Source organism: Propithecus coquereli, unplaced genomic scaffold (genome assembly GCF_000956105.1).
Source record: "Propithecus coquereli isolate 6110/MARCELLA unplaced genomic scaffold, Pcoq_1.0 Scaffold786, whole genome shotgun sequence".
Classification (NCBI taxonomy): domain Eukaryota; kingdom Metazoa; phylum Chordata; class Mammalia; order Primates; family Indriidae; genus Propithecus; species Propithecus coquereli.
In genome coordinates, this window is record NW_012154018.1 from 125,379 (window position 1) to 142,555 (window position 17,177).

The 17,177-nt window shown below is 41.3% G+C and overlaps 2 protein-coding genes across 5 annotated transcripts in view; one reads left to right on the forward strand and one right to left on the reverse strand.

Annotated features, from left to right (window-relative positions):
* The first annotated feature begins 226 nt into the window (after positions 1–226).
* On the forward strand, positions 227–7,817 carry ZBTB33 (zinc finger and BTB domain containing 33). Of its 2 annotated transcripts, XM_012662876.1 has the most exons (3): positions 230–433; positions 2,110–2,212; positions 2,878–7,817. In XM_012662876.1, exon 3 carries the CDS (start codon positions 2,880–2,882, stop codon positions 4,899–4,901), a length of 2,022 nt encoding a protein of 673 aa, XP_012518330.1. In that variant the 5' UTR covers positions 230–433; positions 2,110–2,212; positions 2,878–2,879; the 3' UTR covers positions 4,902–7,817. The 2 variants fall into 2 exon arrangements, with proteins under 2 accessions (XP_012518328.1, XP_012518330.1); XM_012662874.1 differs by lacking the exon at positions 2,110–2,212 and having other exon boundaries at positions 227–433.
* A 255-nt stretch (positions 7,818–8,072) lies between these two features.
* The window catches only part of TMEM255A (transmembrane protein 255A), a 49,996-nt gene continuing 40,891 nt past the window's right edge, over positions 8,073–17,177 (reverse strand). For all 3 annotated transcript variants that reach the window (XM_012662864.1, XM_012662862.1, XM_012662861.1), the window contains one exon: positions 8,073–10,454. In XM_012662864.1, the coding sequence (XP_012518318.1) occupies positions 10,296–10,454 (159 nt within the window). In that variant the 3' untranslated portion in view covers positions 8,073–10,295. The remainder of the gene's footprint in view (positions 10,455–17,177) is intronic.

Genomic DNA, 17,177 nt, shown 5'->3' on the forward strand with positions numbered 1-17,177 from the left:
GTGACTTGCTTCCTTTCAATTCCAGCTGCTTGTGACTGCATTACCGGATCTCTCCCTTTCCTTTTTCCCACCCTTTCGCCCTCCGGAGAGAGCCGAACACTCAAGAGCTTCCCAGTCTTCCCCCGCCCCCTTGCGGAAAGAGCCGAAGGCAGAGTACGGCGCCGAAGCGGACCCTCGAGCTCGGGCCCTTCCGGACCGACCCGGACCGCGCTCGGAAGAGGAGGGCGCCTTTGACTTCGGCGCTGCGCCCCCGCGCTGTGCCCTCTGTCGGCGGCGAGGGGCAGCGGTAGCGGCAGCCGCGTCGACGTCGGCTAAGACTGGAGCGACGTTTAAAGAAGGGGCAGAATCGCCGCGGAGTGCAGCTTTTTCTTGTTGAGGGACTTCCACCCTTCCGCGCGGCCCGAGGAGGAGACGCGGCGGCGCCGGGAAGCAGGTGAGGACCCGGCCCCAATCCGGGAGGGGGCGAAGGAGCGCGCCTGCCTCCTCTGTCCCTGGGCCGCGCCTGCGTTTGCAGTCGCCTCACTTGAACCAGGAAGCGGCGGAGTCGCAGGCTCCGCTCCCCCGGCTCTTTCTTTGTGTGGGCCCGGGAGTGAAAGAGGGGACGAACCGGGAGGGCCGCGGCGCGGTCCCCTTCGTCGTCAGAGGCCGAGGGGCTGCCGGTGCCCTGGGTAGGCCCCGGGGCGTGGGGAGCCCGCCACAGAGACCCCTTTTCCCTTGCCCCTCTGCCTGCCTTTTTGTGCCTCTTTTTCTCCTCCTAGCCCCTACTTTGATTTAGAGCTTTTCTGCCAGGCCCATCCTCCCCTTCAGTCCTCTTCCCGGGGCATAACAATGCCGCCCGCTTTGCCTCATCCCCCCACAACACTCCACCCTACCGTTGGCCACCTTCTACTTTCCCTGGCACCCCTTATTCCTCCCGCCTCACTGTGCTGTTTGTACCTCTGTCTGTATTTGCAGGAAGCTGGCTTTCGCGTGAATTGGGGTTAAAAACCTTGGTTGCAGCTGGCAGGGTGCAAATGGGGAAGAGGGAGGTGGAGGAAGGGAGATGAGGTTCAGCTGCCGCAGGGAGCCGCGTGTCGGTTTGTTTCACTCCCTCGCGGATGGCTTTTATCTCTTTTCCACCTTCACCAGCCCTTCCGAACCTGCCCTCGGTCTAGGATTTATCTCACAATAATGCGGAATGACTTTGCCATAGTCAAATCGTAAATCTCGGGGGTGGGTTCACATCGACTTTGCTGTCTCTGGGCCCACCCTGACTGGGAGGAGGGGGACACCTAAACAAAACGAAACCAAGTCCCAGCGTCACCTGGACACGTACGTTTGACGCATTCCCACATTGGAGAAACCCATGTGCAAACCACAAAAATTGTGTTACTGTTTTCAGAAAACCTCTCTTTCCGCTTGAAAGTCACTTCTGTCGAAATCCCCATATTTCGGAAGCCCTGGGTTTTGGCATGCTGTCCAAAGGTCACCCTTCCTAATGAATGCCTTTATGGTAACCTGGAATTCCTTGGTACTGTTAACATGCAACACCTTCTAACAAATAATGGTTTAAATCCTTGTTTTTTAGATTTTTTTGCTTACTTTTTGTTCTTAAGCTATAATTTTGAAAAATGTAAAAGGTATTTGAGACGTACTGCTTTCCACGTGTATATAACTTAAGTACTGGAACAGTGATATACTCTTTTGGTAACTTTAAAGGGAGAATATTAATAATATTTCTTTACTGAAGATAATTATCAACTAGAAGTTGTTAATATATCCATATTTATATATATTTAATCTATATGGGGATGTGTTTTTTTTTTTTTTTTACAACTCTGGGATCATTGTTACTGGAATATCTTCTGCGAAGTGCAAAAAACAGATATTTTGGGTTGCTACACAGCAATGCAATTTACTGACATTCCCCCCTTTCTAGAGTGATGTCTACTTCGTTCCTGTAAGTTAATGTTTTCGTTTTCGCTAACTCATTTGGTGTGAGGAAAGTTCTTCACACACACAATGCACACAATTCTTTACGAACAAAATGAAATGTTTCGTGTTTTCATGCAAATAAGCAATAAGAGATGGTAAACTTTCCTTTTCTTTTGTCTTATTTTTTCATGATAGCGTCTGTTGACTTCACTTGGCACTCTATTTAACATTTCACCTCTGGAGATTGTAAAGGTAGAGAGGTGAAGAAAAGGGACAAGGGGATGAGGAGAGAGGAAGGGTAAGAAAGATGTTTAATAGTTTATCAAGATGAAGCACTTCAATTTAAGAACAGAAAAATAATGGGATGATGAGAGGTAATAATTGTCAGTGTTTATAAATGTCATTGGTTGCAGGGAGTAACTTTTGCATCTGTTCTTAAATATTAAAATTTAGTCAGAGTATATATTTCAGACTCAGTGTTGTGCATACCAAGCTTTTCTAACATTTAAATCATTCATTTATGGATGAAGTAATTTCTATGCACTCATGATGAAGATTTTCTTTAAAACAATTTTAAGACAGTTCAAAATCAACTCTTACCTCTTCTTGAGGAAAAAACCCAAAATTGGGACTAAGAAAATTAATTCCAGTCTTTAAAAAAAATCACTTAGTGGAGATGCACATACCTGAGATTCAAAGGAAGGTGACTGGAGATTACTGTTCAAATCTATATAACAATTTAAAACTTGTTCGACTCTCTCAGGAGGAAGTCATGAGATTTGATAAATAGTCCAAAAGCCAGCCTGTATGAACAATTTCTGTAAAAGCCAAAAAGTTACACCAAACTTTGGTTAAAACTTGAATAAACTATTTAATTATGCTGTGGCTTAAATTCTGAATGATAAAGTACTTTTGTTTTTCCTCTCTAATCTTCTCCCATTTCCTCCTCCCTTTCTCTTGTAGGGATGGAGAGTAGAAAACTGATTTCTGCTACAGACATTCAGTACTCTGGCAGTCTGCTGAACTCCTTGAATGAGCAACGCGGCCATGGACTCTTCTGTGATGTTACTGTTATTGTGGAAGACCGAAAATTTCGGGCCCACAAGAATATTCTTTCCGCTTCTAGTACCTACTTCCATCAACTCTTCTCAGTTGCCGGGCAAGTTGTTGAACTGAGCTTTATAAGAGCAGAGATCTTTGCAGAAATTCTCAATTATATCTATAGTTCTAAAATTGTTCGTGTTAGATCAGATTTGCTTGATGAGTTAATTAAATCAGGGCAGTTATTAGGAGTGAAATTTATAGCAGAGCTTGGTGTCCCGTTGTCACAGGTTAAAAGCATCTCAGGTACAGCTCAGGATGGTAATGCTGAAACCTTACCTCCTGATTCTAGTGACAAGAACCTTTTAATACAAAAATCAAAAGATGAAGCCCAAGATAATGGGGCTACTATAATGCCTATTATAACAGAGTCTTTTTCATTATCTGCTGAAGATTATGAAATGAAAAAGATCATTGTTACCGACTCAGATGATGATGATGATGATGTCATTTTCTGCTCTGAGATTCTGCCTGCAAAGGAGACTTTGCCGAGTAACAATGCAGTGACACAGGTCCAGCCTAACCCAGGCCCTGTTGATATTTCAGATGTTGCACCTTGCACTAGCAATAACTCTCCCCCTTTAACAAATATCACACCTACTCAGAAACTTCCTACTCCTGTGAATCAGGCAAATCTGAGCCAAACACAAGGAAGTGAAAAATTGCTGGTATCTTCGGCTCCAACACATCTGACTCCCAACATTATTTTGTTAAATCAGACACCACTTACTACACCACCAAATGTCAGTTCTTCACCTCCAAATCATATGTCATCTTCAATCAATTTACTTGTGCAGAATCAGCAGACACCAAACAGTGCTATTTTAACAGGAAACAAGGCCAACGAAGAGGAGGAGGAGGAAATTATAGATGATGATGATGACACTATTAGCTCCAGTCCAGACTCGGCAATCAGTAATACATCTTTGGTCCCGCAGGCTGATACCTCCCAAAATACCAGTTTTGATGGATCATTAATACAGAAGATGCAGATTCCTACACTTGTGCAAGAACCACTTTCCAATTCTTTAAAAATTTCAGACGTAATTACTAGAAACACTAATGATCCAGGCTTAGGATCAAAACATCTGATGGAGGGTCAGAAGATCATTACTTTAGATACAGCTACTGAAATTGAAGGCTTGTCAACTGGTTGCAAGGTTTATGCAAATATCGGTGAAGATACTTATGACATAGTGATCCCTGTCAAAGATGACCCTGATGAAGGAGAGGCCAGACATGAAAATGAGACACCAAAAATGTCTGGCAGTGAGACGCCAAACAAACGTATGAAAGTGAAACATGATGATCACTATGAGTTAATAGTAGATGGAAGGGTCTATTATATCTGTATTGTATGTAAAAGGTCATATGTCTGTCTGACAAGCTTGCGGAGACATTTTAACATTCATTCTTGGGAGAAGAAGTATCCATGTCGTTACTGTGAGAAGGTATTTCCTCTTGCAGAATATCGCACAAAGCATGAAATTCATCACACAGGGGAGCGAAGGTATCAGTGTTTGGCTTGTGGCAAATCTTTCATCAACTATCAGTTTATGTCTTCACATATAAAGTCAGTTCATAGTCAAGATCCTTCTGGGGACTCGAAGCTTTATCGTTTACATCCATGCAGGTCTTTACAGATCAGACAATATGCATATCTTTCTGATAGGTCAAGCACTATGCCTGTAATGAAGGATGATGGTATTGGGTATAAGGTTGATGCTGGAAAAGAACCTCCAGTAGGGACCACCACATCTACTCCTCAGAACAAGCCAATGACCTGGGAAGATATTTTTATTCAGCAGGAAAATGATTCGATTTTTAAACAGAATGTAACAGATGGCAGTACTGAGTTTGAATTTATAATACCAGAATCTTACTAAACTCCTTTGAAATACCAGAAAGTTTTGTTTGGATTAAGGGACAGGGGTTTCAGAAGACCTGTAAAACAAGGTGCAAGAAAATTTGATCTGCCACATCATCTGAAGGTAGTCTAGTGGGATTATTTGTTGATAATATTTAGAAGCAAATTTTTCTGAAAGTTTCAGTAGAGATTGAGAAGTCCCCCCTCCCCAAGTATTTGTTTATATAGTTAGCTTTCAGCTCATTTAAGAGGCAAACAAAAATAAGCTTGGAGAGATAGTTTTCTGAATAGAATTTGAAGCAGTCTGAATGTTCTTTGAAAATAACTGGAGTTATTAGCATACTTTCCCCTTCCATGTTAGCACTTTACTGCTGAATTCTCAATTTTCTTAACATTGAGACTATAAATGTGTGTTGTGTCTTGTATATGGCATAAAAAGTAAACAAGAACTTCTAAAGTTGTTCTGGAAAATGTCAGAATAAGTCTCCACTTGGTTGTGTATTCCGCTAGTCCAAATGGATAACAACTTCCTGCCGTCCTCCTTTCATGAAAATAGCCATGCAGACAAGTCTCTCATCTGAAGAATGAATTAGATTTAGCTAATTAGAATTAATCCTTGCTTTTATTGCCATAGTCTAAAAGACTTTGGTGGCTAGTCCACTGTATACCTTTGCAGTGATCTCTGTGGGCAAAAAACTAATGGAAAAACAAATCTGTAATGCAGACAGGAGATGAAAAGTTCTGTCGCACTTATTTTTAATTCTGTACGTGATAGAGGATGGAATCAAATGGAGATTTCCTTTTTGCTTGTTATGGTTAAAAATATTCCCCCAAAATTTTTCAAATTTTGAATCTAAAGGCCACCAAATTAATCTTTAATTATATATAAATCTTTGTAAATGATAGAATTCGTAGGTGAGACCTTTACATATTTTAGGTGGGAGGCTACTGGCATATATTTTTAAATGTTCATATTAGAATCTCCAACAGGAAGTCTTTATTTGAGATAGTTGAATCAGTGGTCTAGTATTTTCCTTTCGACAAGATCTTTTAGGTTTTTACCCCTTCTAAAATAAGTTTTATTCCATCTTCAAATTGCTGCGATATTATAGGTATCACAAACTACATCTGGAATGTTATATAGGCTTGTCAGTTCCCATTTACCTTGACAACAATATAACCTTTCTTCCTTTTAAAATGACATATATTTAAACATTTAGAAAATAAAGTTAAAACTTACTGAAGAGCTAATACTAAAAGGAAGCAGGTTGGAACAAATATATAGCCTAGCATTTGTAACAGAATTAACTTGTTGAACTTCTGTAAATGATTTTTTTTTTAGCAAAGGAAAAAATTTAATAGACATTGGAAAAGATTGTTGTGCATAGTTATTAGTCATTTGTAACCTTGCTTAAGTATTTCTTAGTTCAGCATAGATATTTTCTTTCTCCTTAACTATGTATTTTTAAAAATAGTCTATTTCTTGACCTTGAACTTAAAGCTTTAATCATAATTTCTCATGTGTACATCATTCTTCTGATGGTAAGCTAGATTTGAAGATAATGGTTTCAGTGTTTCTTAAGTTGGTAGCTGAGGGTATCAGGCATCAGTATATGCAATAATACAAGGAGAAAGAAAAATAATATCCTTTGCTTACCAAGGGGTAGAGTGATGTGCGTTTGTCTGTTTTCTCTAAGTCTAGACCTTTAAACCATTTTGTAAACTAACCCTTGGGAAATTTGAAATTACCTTATAACTTAAGACTGTGATCTCTGGAATCACCATATTTGTTTCCTTTCTGTGTAGATATTGATGACATTACTCTTTGACTATAGGGTGCACTCTGAAATGTTCTCAGTGGAAATTTGAGTTTCATTAATGTTATTTCACTAGTTAAATACAATTCTACCAATGTGAATGATGTTGATGCCAGCAGAGCTTCCAGACTTTTCAGACTCAACTGCTAAATAATTAGTTTGTCATAATAAAACTTGGTGGTTTCTACAAGCCTATTATGACAAACCAGGAATTCTATAATGGAAAACTATCCATTCTGAATAATATGGATATAATTATTTGCTGCTGCTGTGCTCTGTGCATTCTGAATACGAAATTTAAACTCTGTGCCTATTAAAGGTATCTTCTGGAGTTTTTTGGGAGGAGGAAAACTGGAAAAATAAATTGTATTTTTGCCAGAAGACTCTTACTTGCATGTGTCTCAGGGTCTTCAGTTTTTCTAGAAGTTTCCATATCCAGAGTTTAGAGTTCATGTGAAATACTCCTTTGGGGTGAAAACTCTTCACTCCTGGTATTTATTGGATTGGAAATCTGTAGCAAGATGCTGTTTAATATTTACCATGGGGTTTTTCTATTTTATACTTAGCTTTCTGGCCATTGAATTTCCTTTTTTCTTTCAAGTTGGCTTCAAATTTGCTCCTATGCTAAATTACCTGTAAATATTCTGGATAGGAACTATTTGAAATGGTAATTTGTTAAAAGAAATGACAAAATGAAAACATTCAAACTAAGCCAAGATTTTAAAATGCCATAGCAATTTGCAAGGCTAACTTTAAAGTATGCTCTAAATGATTATGATGATCTTGGTAGTAATAATCCCCCATAAACAACCACTATGAAGGAATGATGCCACATTTTTTTCCATTGTACCAAAAAGGTAAAACAAATGGTAAACATTGCTCAAGGTATTTTGTATTGTCAAGGCATGTGTATTTTAAAGAATTAAATGCTAATTCAACAGCATTGGCTTCCTGCCCTCTGTCAGTCATACGAAACTTTGTTCATTTCCCCCAATACTGTAGTGTTCATACTTGTACAATCTTCTCCGTCATGATTTTTAAGTTCTACTTTTCATTAACCATCACCTGATATTAGTTCATAGAGCTTCTTATGGCAAAAATAAAATGTTTAATTCTGATTTTTGAGTGTGTTTTTTACAAGATTATCTTTCAGAAATTATATGGGCTTTTATATTTTTTTTCCATTTTTATAGCAGAAGACTGGAGCTGTATTTCTGATGACAACATGGCAAAATTTACCATAGGTTTTATATGTTGGTTAATCACATCTCCTTGTATCTTGAACCATAAATAGTCAAAGTGAGTCAGCTGCTGTCAGTTGCTTTAGAGTATTTGCTATACTTTTGTAGCTACCTTGAGGACACAAGTAAGGAGGGAGGATGGTTTTATTAATTTGAAACATCACAAAAGCAGTCTGGGTTTCCAACATGGCAGTGATACAGATTTTAAGCAATATCCAGTTTATACAGGTTCTGGGTTAATATTTTAATGTTTCATGCCCAGTTCGATATTTAAAGCAGAATTAGGAATAAAGCAGTAAATATTACAAAATGCAGTCAAGATATATGTTGGAAATACGAATTCCTTCGTTACAGCAAATGTTTTGCAAAAGAGTAAAGCAGCAAATATTTTTCTAAGGTAACATGCACTTTATATAATTCAATGTAATAAAAAAAGCTGCTCAAATTAAGTGTTACAAAATCTACACTGTTTCAAGTTATTTTGTAAAGTAAGAAAAATACATACAAATGGGTCATAGAATCTTAACACTTTAAGAAATGTGATAAATGTAGGATATACTGTGTAATGGTGCCTTTAAAAAATTAAATATGCACATTCACTAACGCAAAAGGTAAAATGTAAATGGCAAAAAAATTGAGTATTACAAGTTGATATTTGTATAGTAAGTCAATTGGTTATTAGTCCCTTTTTGAAATCCAATAGAATTTTAATATGCTTAGAAGTGTAAAAAATCATAGTAATTTTGCATAATGCAAAAGGATTAGAGAGTTTTTCAAATTTGAAATCTGGATAAGACAACATCCATGATGCCAAAAATTAAACTGAATATTTTTCAAACATTTACTGTGAGCAATAAGTGAGTGCACATGTTGTGCCTTGATTCTTGATGGCTGAGTGTCTACAAGGTAGATGGGAGCACCAGCATTTGTCTGCTACCGCTAATCCATCAAGTTGGGAGATAGCGAAATTGGCTGGAAAATTCTCCAGTATGTGTTCTGTGTTTGCAGAACTGTCTAATTAGGTACCCTCCTGTAGCCCCTGTATTTTTATACAAGTGTAGGATTATCAATCTTCCTTTAAATCAATTCTAAGGTTAACATCAGATCACAATGAAAGTGTTCATTCTGAAGTGAAGGGTGCAAAAGTGTTTTAAACTCATCAAGTTGATGGTTTAAAGCTATAATTAAAAGAACTATACAAAAACCTACCACAATGTGCCAGATGGATTTTAAATCTACTGTAACACTTAAGTATTTGTCAAGTTGACAACATATGAGGTTTTGCAGACTCTAAGCGGCATTGTAACACTTTCATAATCTTGAATTGAATGCTGTCATGACTGGTCTCAACAGAAAAAAGGGCCAGTAAGAGCAGTGGCAGTAAAATACAGATGATTCTTTTGGGGTAGGGTGCAGGATACGTGCGGTTTGCTGGGGTTCAAGCACAATATTTGAAGATTAAATAGTCACAAAGATTAGTAACAGCTCATATCACGACCCCAGAACCTAATCTAACATTTTTAAACTGTGAATTTCAACCATGAGATTTTTATCTCCTGTAGCAAATATATTTTGTAATAACACAACAGGTACACCACTGTCTCCTAGGTTATCAGCTGTATTACTGAGACCTACTTAAACATCTCATGTCGTTCTGTATTTTAGTGCTTCCGGAACAATCAATCTTGTTCCCCACTAAAGATGCACGAATATTGCACTTTTCCCTTTAGGAGGTACCAATAACAAAAGCTGAGCTGAATGATCGCAACAGCCACTTTTACAATACTCACAGAGAAGAAAGGAGTGAGAGAGATGGGCAGCTTTTTTCAACATCCAAACATAAGCAAACAAAATCTTAGCCAGAACTCTCTGTATTAGAACTAGTGTGTAACCCCATTAGCCAGGACATTTTTCTTAGGGACTGACATCAGTGGTAGGGAAAGATAGGGCCTATAAACCAGGTGCTTCAACCGAGGTGCTAGGGAGGCAAACTGCCAAAGGCCTGACGACGACACTCCTTTACATAAAGTGAAACAGATGGCAACCACGCTTCTGCTGAATACAGAGGTGGAGCCTAGGGTAATGCAGGTCCAAACACGACAAGCTTCTTGCTGGGCTGTCTCCCCAGCCTTGCTTAGAGAGAGTGAGCTGTCCCTGGAAGTGCTGGGTTTGGCCTATCCACCCTTGCTTTGCACTGGTAACAAGTAAGCTTCGTCCCTATCTTTCCCTAGCTTGGCAGGCCATTGTAAAACTTTATGCGTAAGAGTCACACTTTAAATTTTGTACCCCAGGCACTCCCACTACAGCAGAAATACAAAAGCCACAATAATCTCAATAGCCAGCAGGCATTCTTCTTTAGGGACTGTAAGGTGGTGGCTTTTCGAAAGGCGGATAGTAGGGCGGAGAGTAACGGGGCGGCGCACTTGAGGACCACATGTAGCTGGGCGAAGGTGAGGCAGACTGAGGCTCATCAGAAAGTCCAGAGGGAGGGGAGGATGGAAAGACACTGGAGTGCTGTGTGACAAAAATCAACAAAACAAACCCGTGAGTGTAGGCAGTGAGTTTGCAAGTCCCTGAACAGTCATTACTATTTAAAAATCGATATAGACAAGTTTGTTTCTGTTTGGAACAACAGGAGCTTCTAAACCTCACAAAGGGGCATAGACCACATGGTCCCATGTTCTCTCAGTCACCCAGGCTGCAAGCCTCATGCAGAGACATCCTGGAATCCTCTTCCCCGTCCCCTTGACGCCCGAATCCAGGCAGTTACTGAATCTTGTTGCTTCTACCTCTGTGTTGTCTCTTGAATCCACCACTCCCTTTTCTATGTTTATAACTCAAGCCTTCAATACCCTTGAGCTATGGCAATAGCACTCCAACTAGTCTTCAAAAAGTAGTTTGAATCTTAAGAACATTCAATGAGGTTAAGCCACTGATCCCTGGGAGAGTCTTTGCTAAAAGAATATATCACGGGGAGATAGTACAGTGGCCAGGAGCCCACGTCACAGACAAAAAACTAAGGTCAGAGAGGTTTCCTTGGATCTGGAGTCTTCTGGCTCCAAGTCCAAAATTTTCTATTCCACCTTAACTGCTGCTCCGTCACCCCCAAGTGCAGGGTAGGCTGAAGAGCAAAGAGTAACAAAGGGATGGAGGTGAGAATACCAAGGTAAGAATGAGGAGCAATATATCAGGTTGCAGAGACACTGTGGATTCAATTTTACTTTCTGTTGTTTAACTTTAGTAGTCTTTAGGAAAGGAACAGATACGGATTTTAAAAAACACCCAGCCAGGCATGGTAGCTCACTCCTCTAATCCCAGCCCTTTGGGAAGCCAGGGCAGGAGGATCACTTGAGGCCAGGAATTTGAGACCAGCCTGGGCAACATAGTGAGACCCCATCTCTACAAAAAAATGTTAAAAATTAGCTAGCCATGGTGGCACATGCCTGTAGTCCCAGCTACTCAGGAGGCTAAGTCAGGAGAATCACTTGAGCCCAGGAGTTCTAGGTTACAGTGAGCTATGATGGTGCCACTGCACTCCAGCCTAGGCGACAGAGGAAGACCCTATTTCTATTTTTTTTTTTTTTTGAGACAGAGTCTCACTGTGTTGCCCGGGCTAGAGTGCCGTGGCGTCAGCCTAGCTCACAGCAACCTCACACTCCTGGGCTCAAGCGATCCTCCTGCCTCAGCCTCCCAAGTAGCTGGGACTACAGGCATGCACCACCATGCCTGGCTAATTTTTTCTATGTATTTTTAGTTGTCCAATTAATTTCTTTCTATTTTTAGTAGAGACGGGGTCTCGCTCTTGCTCAGGCTGGTTTCGAACTCCTGAGCTCAAACAATCCACCCACCTCGGCCTCCCAGAGAGCTAGGATTACAGGCGTGAGCCACCGCGCCCAGCCAAGACCCTATTTCTAAAATAAATAAAAAATGCCCAGTGAATTGACATGTTAGGAGGCATTTGTTCCTCTCTTCCCCTGGCCCATGTATACCCCTGACCCTAGTGACTTCCCTGCTCAAGGAGAATTGGCCTGTTTTGTTCACTGATGTATCCCCCAGAGCTCAGAACAGTGCTTGGCAAGTAGTATGTGCTCAGTAAATCTTGAAAGAGTGAATCAAGTTCAGCTGTGAATATTGTTGCCTTGCTCTGGTGACAGAGCAGGGCTCAGGTGAGGCCTGAAGGCTGGAGAGTACTGCAGGGATAGTGAGAGGCAGGAGGCCAGTCTGAGGCTCTCAGGAAGAGCAAACATAAGCCAACCAACAGGGTGGGAGAACTGCAATTATTCTGTTGTGTCTTGGCTCTAGGAGGAGCTGGTATACATATTTAAAAAAACATGGCAAAAGTTCTCAAGAGTTCAAGTGCCATTTGGAGGGAGGGCAGTGCAGAGGTCACACCTTTACTTTGTTCCGCTAGCCAGAGTTCGAGTAGATTGTGTCACTTTCCCAGGCCTGTAGCAATCTAGAGTCAGCCTTGACATGAGGTTTCTGGAGCCTGAGACCAGTTGGCTTATTCTTGTTAGCACCAGTCTGACCTGTGCACTCCTGGGAAAGGGATGTCCAGGTTTCTTGTCCAGGCCCAGTTTTGCTTGAGACTCTGAAATAGCTGCCATCATCCCCCTCCTGTCCCATCCCATCCATTATTTCACTCTGAGTGATGGAATGGCAGGGTCATAGAACCCAGAGAGCCTTTAAAGGCGAAACAACTTGAGGCAGTGGACTCAAGACAATCTAGAGTCCTTCCTAAAAACTCAATTTTTCTCCTCCTTCCATGAAGATACCCTTTGCTAAAATATCAGTACAAATAATGTCCTAATTTTCTATTTTACACCCCCAAACTCTCCCTTCCTCCTTTCTCTCCTTCCTATTCTGTTGCTTTCCTCAACTATGAACTCCCTCCTCTTAACCAGAGAAGAGAGCAAAAACCCACCAGGGCCAAGAATCTCTGTGCCCGGGCATGTGGCACTCTGCCTCTCTAAATCCCACTACAGGGATGGTGACAGGCAGCAGGCCAGTTTTAGGTGTTCCCAGCCACAGAGGGAGGGGCAAGTTTCCTGTAGTACAGCTAAAGGCAGTTCTGTCCTGAGAGGCATTAAAAGGCTTCTGTGGGCAGCAGCTGCCGTGGGTGGCAGTTGTACACTTTGATAATAAAAGCGGGTGGTACAACGGCCCTTGGGTTTTCACTTCTCAGTTTTGTGTTTGGAAAGTCTGGGGGGAAGGTGGTGGGATGATTCTCACTTCCCTTTGAGGATGCTGGAAGTCTTAAGGATAAAATTGAAGGGTTCCTGGCAGAGCTCGGGAGCTAACTGGCTGCAGTCCACACACCCTTAGGGTTTGGGGGGAAAAGGCCCACAGTACTAGTGCATGGTTTCCTAGCAACAGGCAGGCACCTTGAGAAAGATTTGGCTTTGTTGCAGCTGGGGAGCTGAGCTGGCCTGGTATATTTTGGTTCCTGCCTGAGAGTCTGACTTTACTAATGCCATGGGCGGCTCAGGAGAACAGAGCTTTCAGTCCTTGCACACCACAAAGCATGAAGAGCATCTCAATAGCCTACTGCTGGGCCTAGTCAGCTCCGGCTTCCTGAGCTGCTGCTTAGAGGCTGGGGTGGCCGATGGGCTGATGGTGCTCAAAAAAGAGCACCGCCCTTTCAGGAACACAGACGGCTCTCCCCTCCCCCCTTGGCCTGCCTCTTCTCTGCCTGATGGTTGACCCACACTCCTCAAGATCAATGTGCATTTCTGTCAGCGCATGCTTCTCTCTTCAGGAGCATTGTGAGACAGTGACTCCAATAAGACTCTAGAACTGGCTGGTGATAATTACTGGTTGCAGATGCTGTGTCCCAAGAATAAAGTTCAGGATCTGTCGGTTCTTTAAAATCCCCCTCTGTTCTGTCCCAGAAAGCAAAAGCTGGGGAGATGGAGAGAAGAGTAGATAAAAAGAAGAGGAAGAAAAAGGAAGGCAGGACCAAGGGCAAGGAGGAGAGGATGGAAAGACTTGGCAGGAAAGGGGGAAAAAAAGTTGAGTGACAGCAGCAACAGCTTTCTAAGGCTCTTAGCAACTTGTGCCATAAACTGCCTCCCCCAGGATGATACCAATCCTTTTATTAAATGGTCCTAATTTATAATGAGTCATTTTTAGTGGCTAAGGTGAAACCTAGTGACTTAATAAAGAGCATTTTGCATTGGTCGAGACTTTTATTTCAAGCTTAGATTTGGCAATTCACCAAATGGACAGGAAAGGGATCGGCCCATGGTTAGTATGAAGCAGGGGGACTGGCCCAGGATGCCAGACTGGGGAGTATGGCTGGGAACCTTAAGTGATTTATAAAAAGCTACACAGGGTTTAATTTCCCGGCAGAAGTAGAAACCGATGCTTTATACCCTACAGATTTTGGACTACTTGGCTGAGTCCAAAGCGATAGTGGGGAAATGAGTGCGAAGGGCAAGAGAAGTGAGTGTTGGAGACACAAGTAATTTCAGTTTATATCCTTCCTGCTTTGGAGTTAAGCAAGGACATCCTGGAGTCCAATGCTTGAAAGATTCCTATTTCTCCAAGCTCAGCACTCAAAACTTCCTCAGGGCCAGCTGACCAGACCTAAGTCCTTGCTCATGTCTGACCACAAGAAATGTTTCCCAAGCTTCATAACTGGACAGCTACCCCATAAGGGCCTGACTTTTAAGGGTTAAAACAAACCCTATAAGTCTTTTTCCTCATCCTTCTATTAGCCTCAGGGTCAAAAGGAAACAGAAAATCATTAAACCCAAAGTCACAGAAATAGTCTTATTTAGAAATAACCAAAACAGGGAAGTTGTTCAGAAGAAAGTCTAGAAAGGTCAATTTTCTGGCTATAACTTAGGTCATTTTACAATCAGAAGAGCATGAGGGAGCTCTGGCCTTTTGGGGGCGGGTTTGTGATTCTGGTGGTTTTATTGTCAGAGTGGGTGTGTGTTTGTCGATTGCTTTTTATTTATCTGGGAACACAAGCAGATGTTCCCTGGCCGCTTGGCTTTCTTGGGTAAAGACTGGCATTTTCTCCTATGTAACTAGAAGGGACTAGAACTTGGTGAACAACAACGAAAAAAAAAAGCTCAATTGAAATGCTAAAACAAAACACCATTTAGCCAGGTGCACCGGCTCATGCCTATAATCCCAGCACTTTGGGAGGCTGAGGTGGGAGGATCACTTGAGGCCAGGAATTTGAGAAAAGCCTGGGCAATATAGCAAGACCCCATCTCTACAAAAATTTTTAAAAATTAACTGGTTCAAGTGGTACATGCCTGTAGTCCCAGCTACTTGGGAGGTTGAGGCAGAAGGATTGCTTGAACCCAGAAGTTTGAGGCTGCAGTGAGCTATGATCAGGCCACTGCACTCCAGCCTGGATAACAGTATGAGACCTCATATCTAACAACAACAAAACATCATTTAAGTTGAAAAGAGAAATCACTTAAAAACATACTCCTCAAGATCTGTGTCATGCAACTATAAAGTCTCCAAATAAGACATACAAAAGACAGCTTGAGCCTAGGGAAAGAACTGGGAAGTGGACAAGAGGTGTCTAAGCAGCCCCTCAATTGGGGAATGCATGAAGGAAGGGAATCCCTGAAAAGAAGATTGATTTAATAATTTAATGAGAGAGTAAAGAGACCCTTTCTGAGGTCTGTGATTAGGAAGCCCATAATTTAAAACAGTAGAAAGTATAAATATCCCAAAATTAACTGGGAAAAAATACATACCGCACTCAGATTGATAGAATTCCGAAGAATCCCTCAAATCAATCTCTAAAATCAGACAGCACTGGATATAAACCTTTGCTCTTCCACTTACCATCTCTGTGACTTTGGGGAAGTCACTTAACCTCTCCATGATTCAGTCATCTCATCTTAAAAATGGCAACGACAAGAGTACTCTCAAAAGGGTAAATGACTGAATGATGATATATGTAAAGCACTAAACACAATGCTTAGTACCTAGTAAGTGCTCGATGAATAGTAGCTGTTATTAAAAAGCGGAGGCTTCTACAATCCTTAAAGTCCCTGCTATAAGCCCACAGTGGAGGTTTGGACTAGGTGGCTAAATCTGGAGCCCTTCTCTAGCTTAGGTACCCTGTTTCCATAGCATTCTGGGTAATAGTCTATTTACTTTTTTGTCCCCACTGCTGTCCCCTGACCCCTCACCCCCAAGTCCCTAGACTGATCTCTTAATGAGGGACTGTCTTATTCAACCCCTAAATCCACAGCTCCTAGCTCACTGCCTGGCAAAAGGGAACACGTGGTAAACATTGACTGAACTGAAACCAACAGACCAAGTCACCATTGGCATTGTCAATCTCGTTTTCATTCCTAGGGTAGGGTTTGAGTTAGGAAGGATTGACAGAGAGATGGCTCCACATCCTAGAAAAGGGTTTCCTATCTTAGAGTTTGTGGTAACCATCACCAAGGATATTATCGTCCCTACTTAAAGGGTTCATTATAAAGTATAAATTCCTAAAATCAACATAATTTACTTCAATATAAAAATGAAATATCATTTTCCAGTGTATACCACCTATTTGGGTAACAAGTTACCTGAGTTGCCTACCTGTGTATACAATAGGATTTAAAACAAATTCTAACATTATTTTTTCCAAGATTTAATGGATGCCTGCTTGAGCTAGTACTGTATTTTATAACAATGAACAAGTCCATAGTCACACTATATGTATTATTATCACATTGCAGGGACCTAGACCTCTCCAAACAGTGTCAAAACCAAATACAACTTCACTTTATTCAATTTAATAGGGTTTTTAAGTTTCAATTATTTTGCTAATCTGAAGCTGAAATTAATGGTTGCCCAAGGGCTTTGTATTGTCAAACTGGCTGGTTAACTGGAAGCACCCCTAAACAGTCATGCTTTTCTATCCCCTTGGAGCATTCATGGGCTCTTGATCAAGAGAAACAAATTCATTATGAGTTTTCCTTCCTTAAAAGGTATTTCCTTTGGTCCTTGGGTTTTTAATTAACTGGATTTTAGTGTAACTCTACTCCTCTGTGGGCAAGGGTTTACAGCCACTGTACCTGCCTAAGGACCATTTCATTTGTTTTCCCAAAGTGCCTAGTTCAGTACTCTGCATACACTGAATTCCTTTTAGCTAAGTGCCTTTTTCGGTTCTGTTTTTCTGCACTTGAAGTCTCAGCTCAAAAGGAAAAGGGGAAAGTGCAAATTTGGTAACACTCTGACCTATGTGGTAATAGGGCAAAAGAG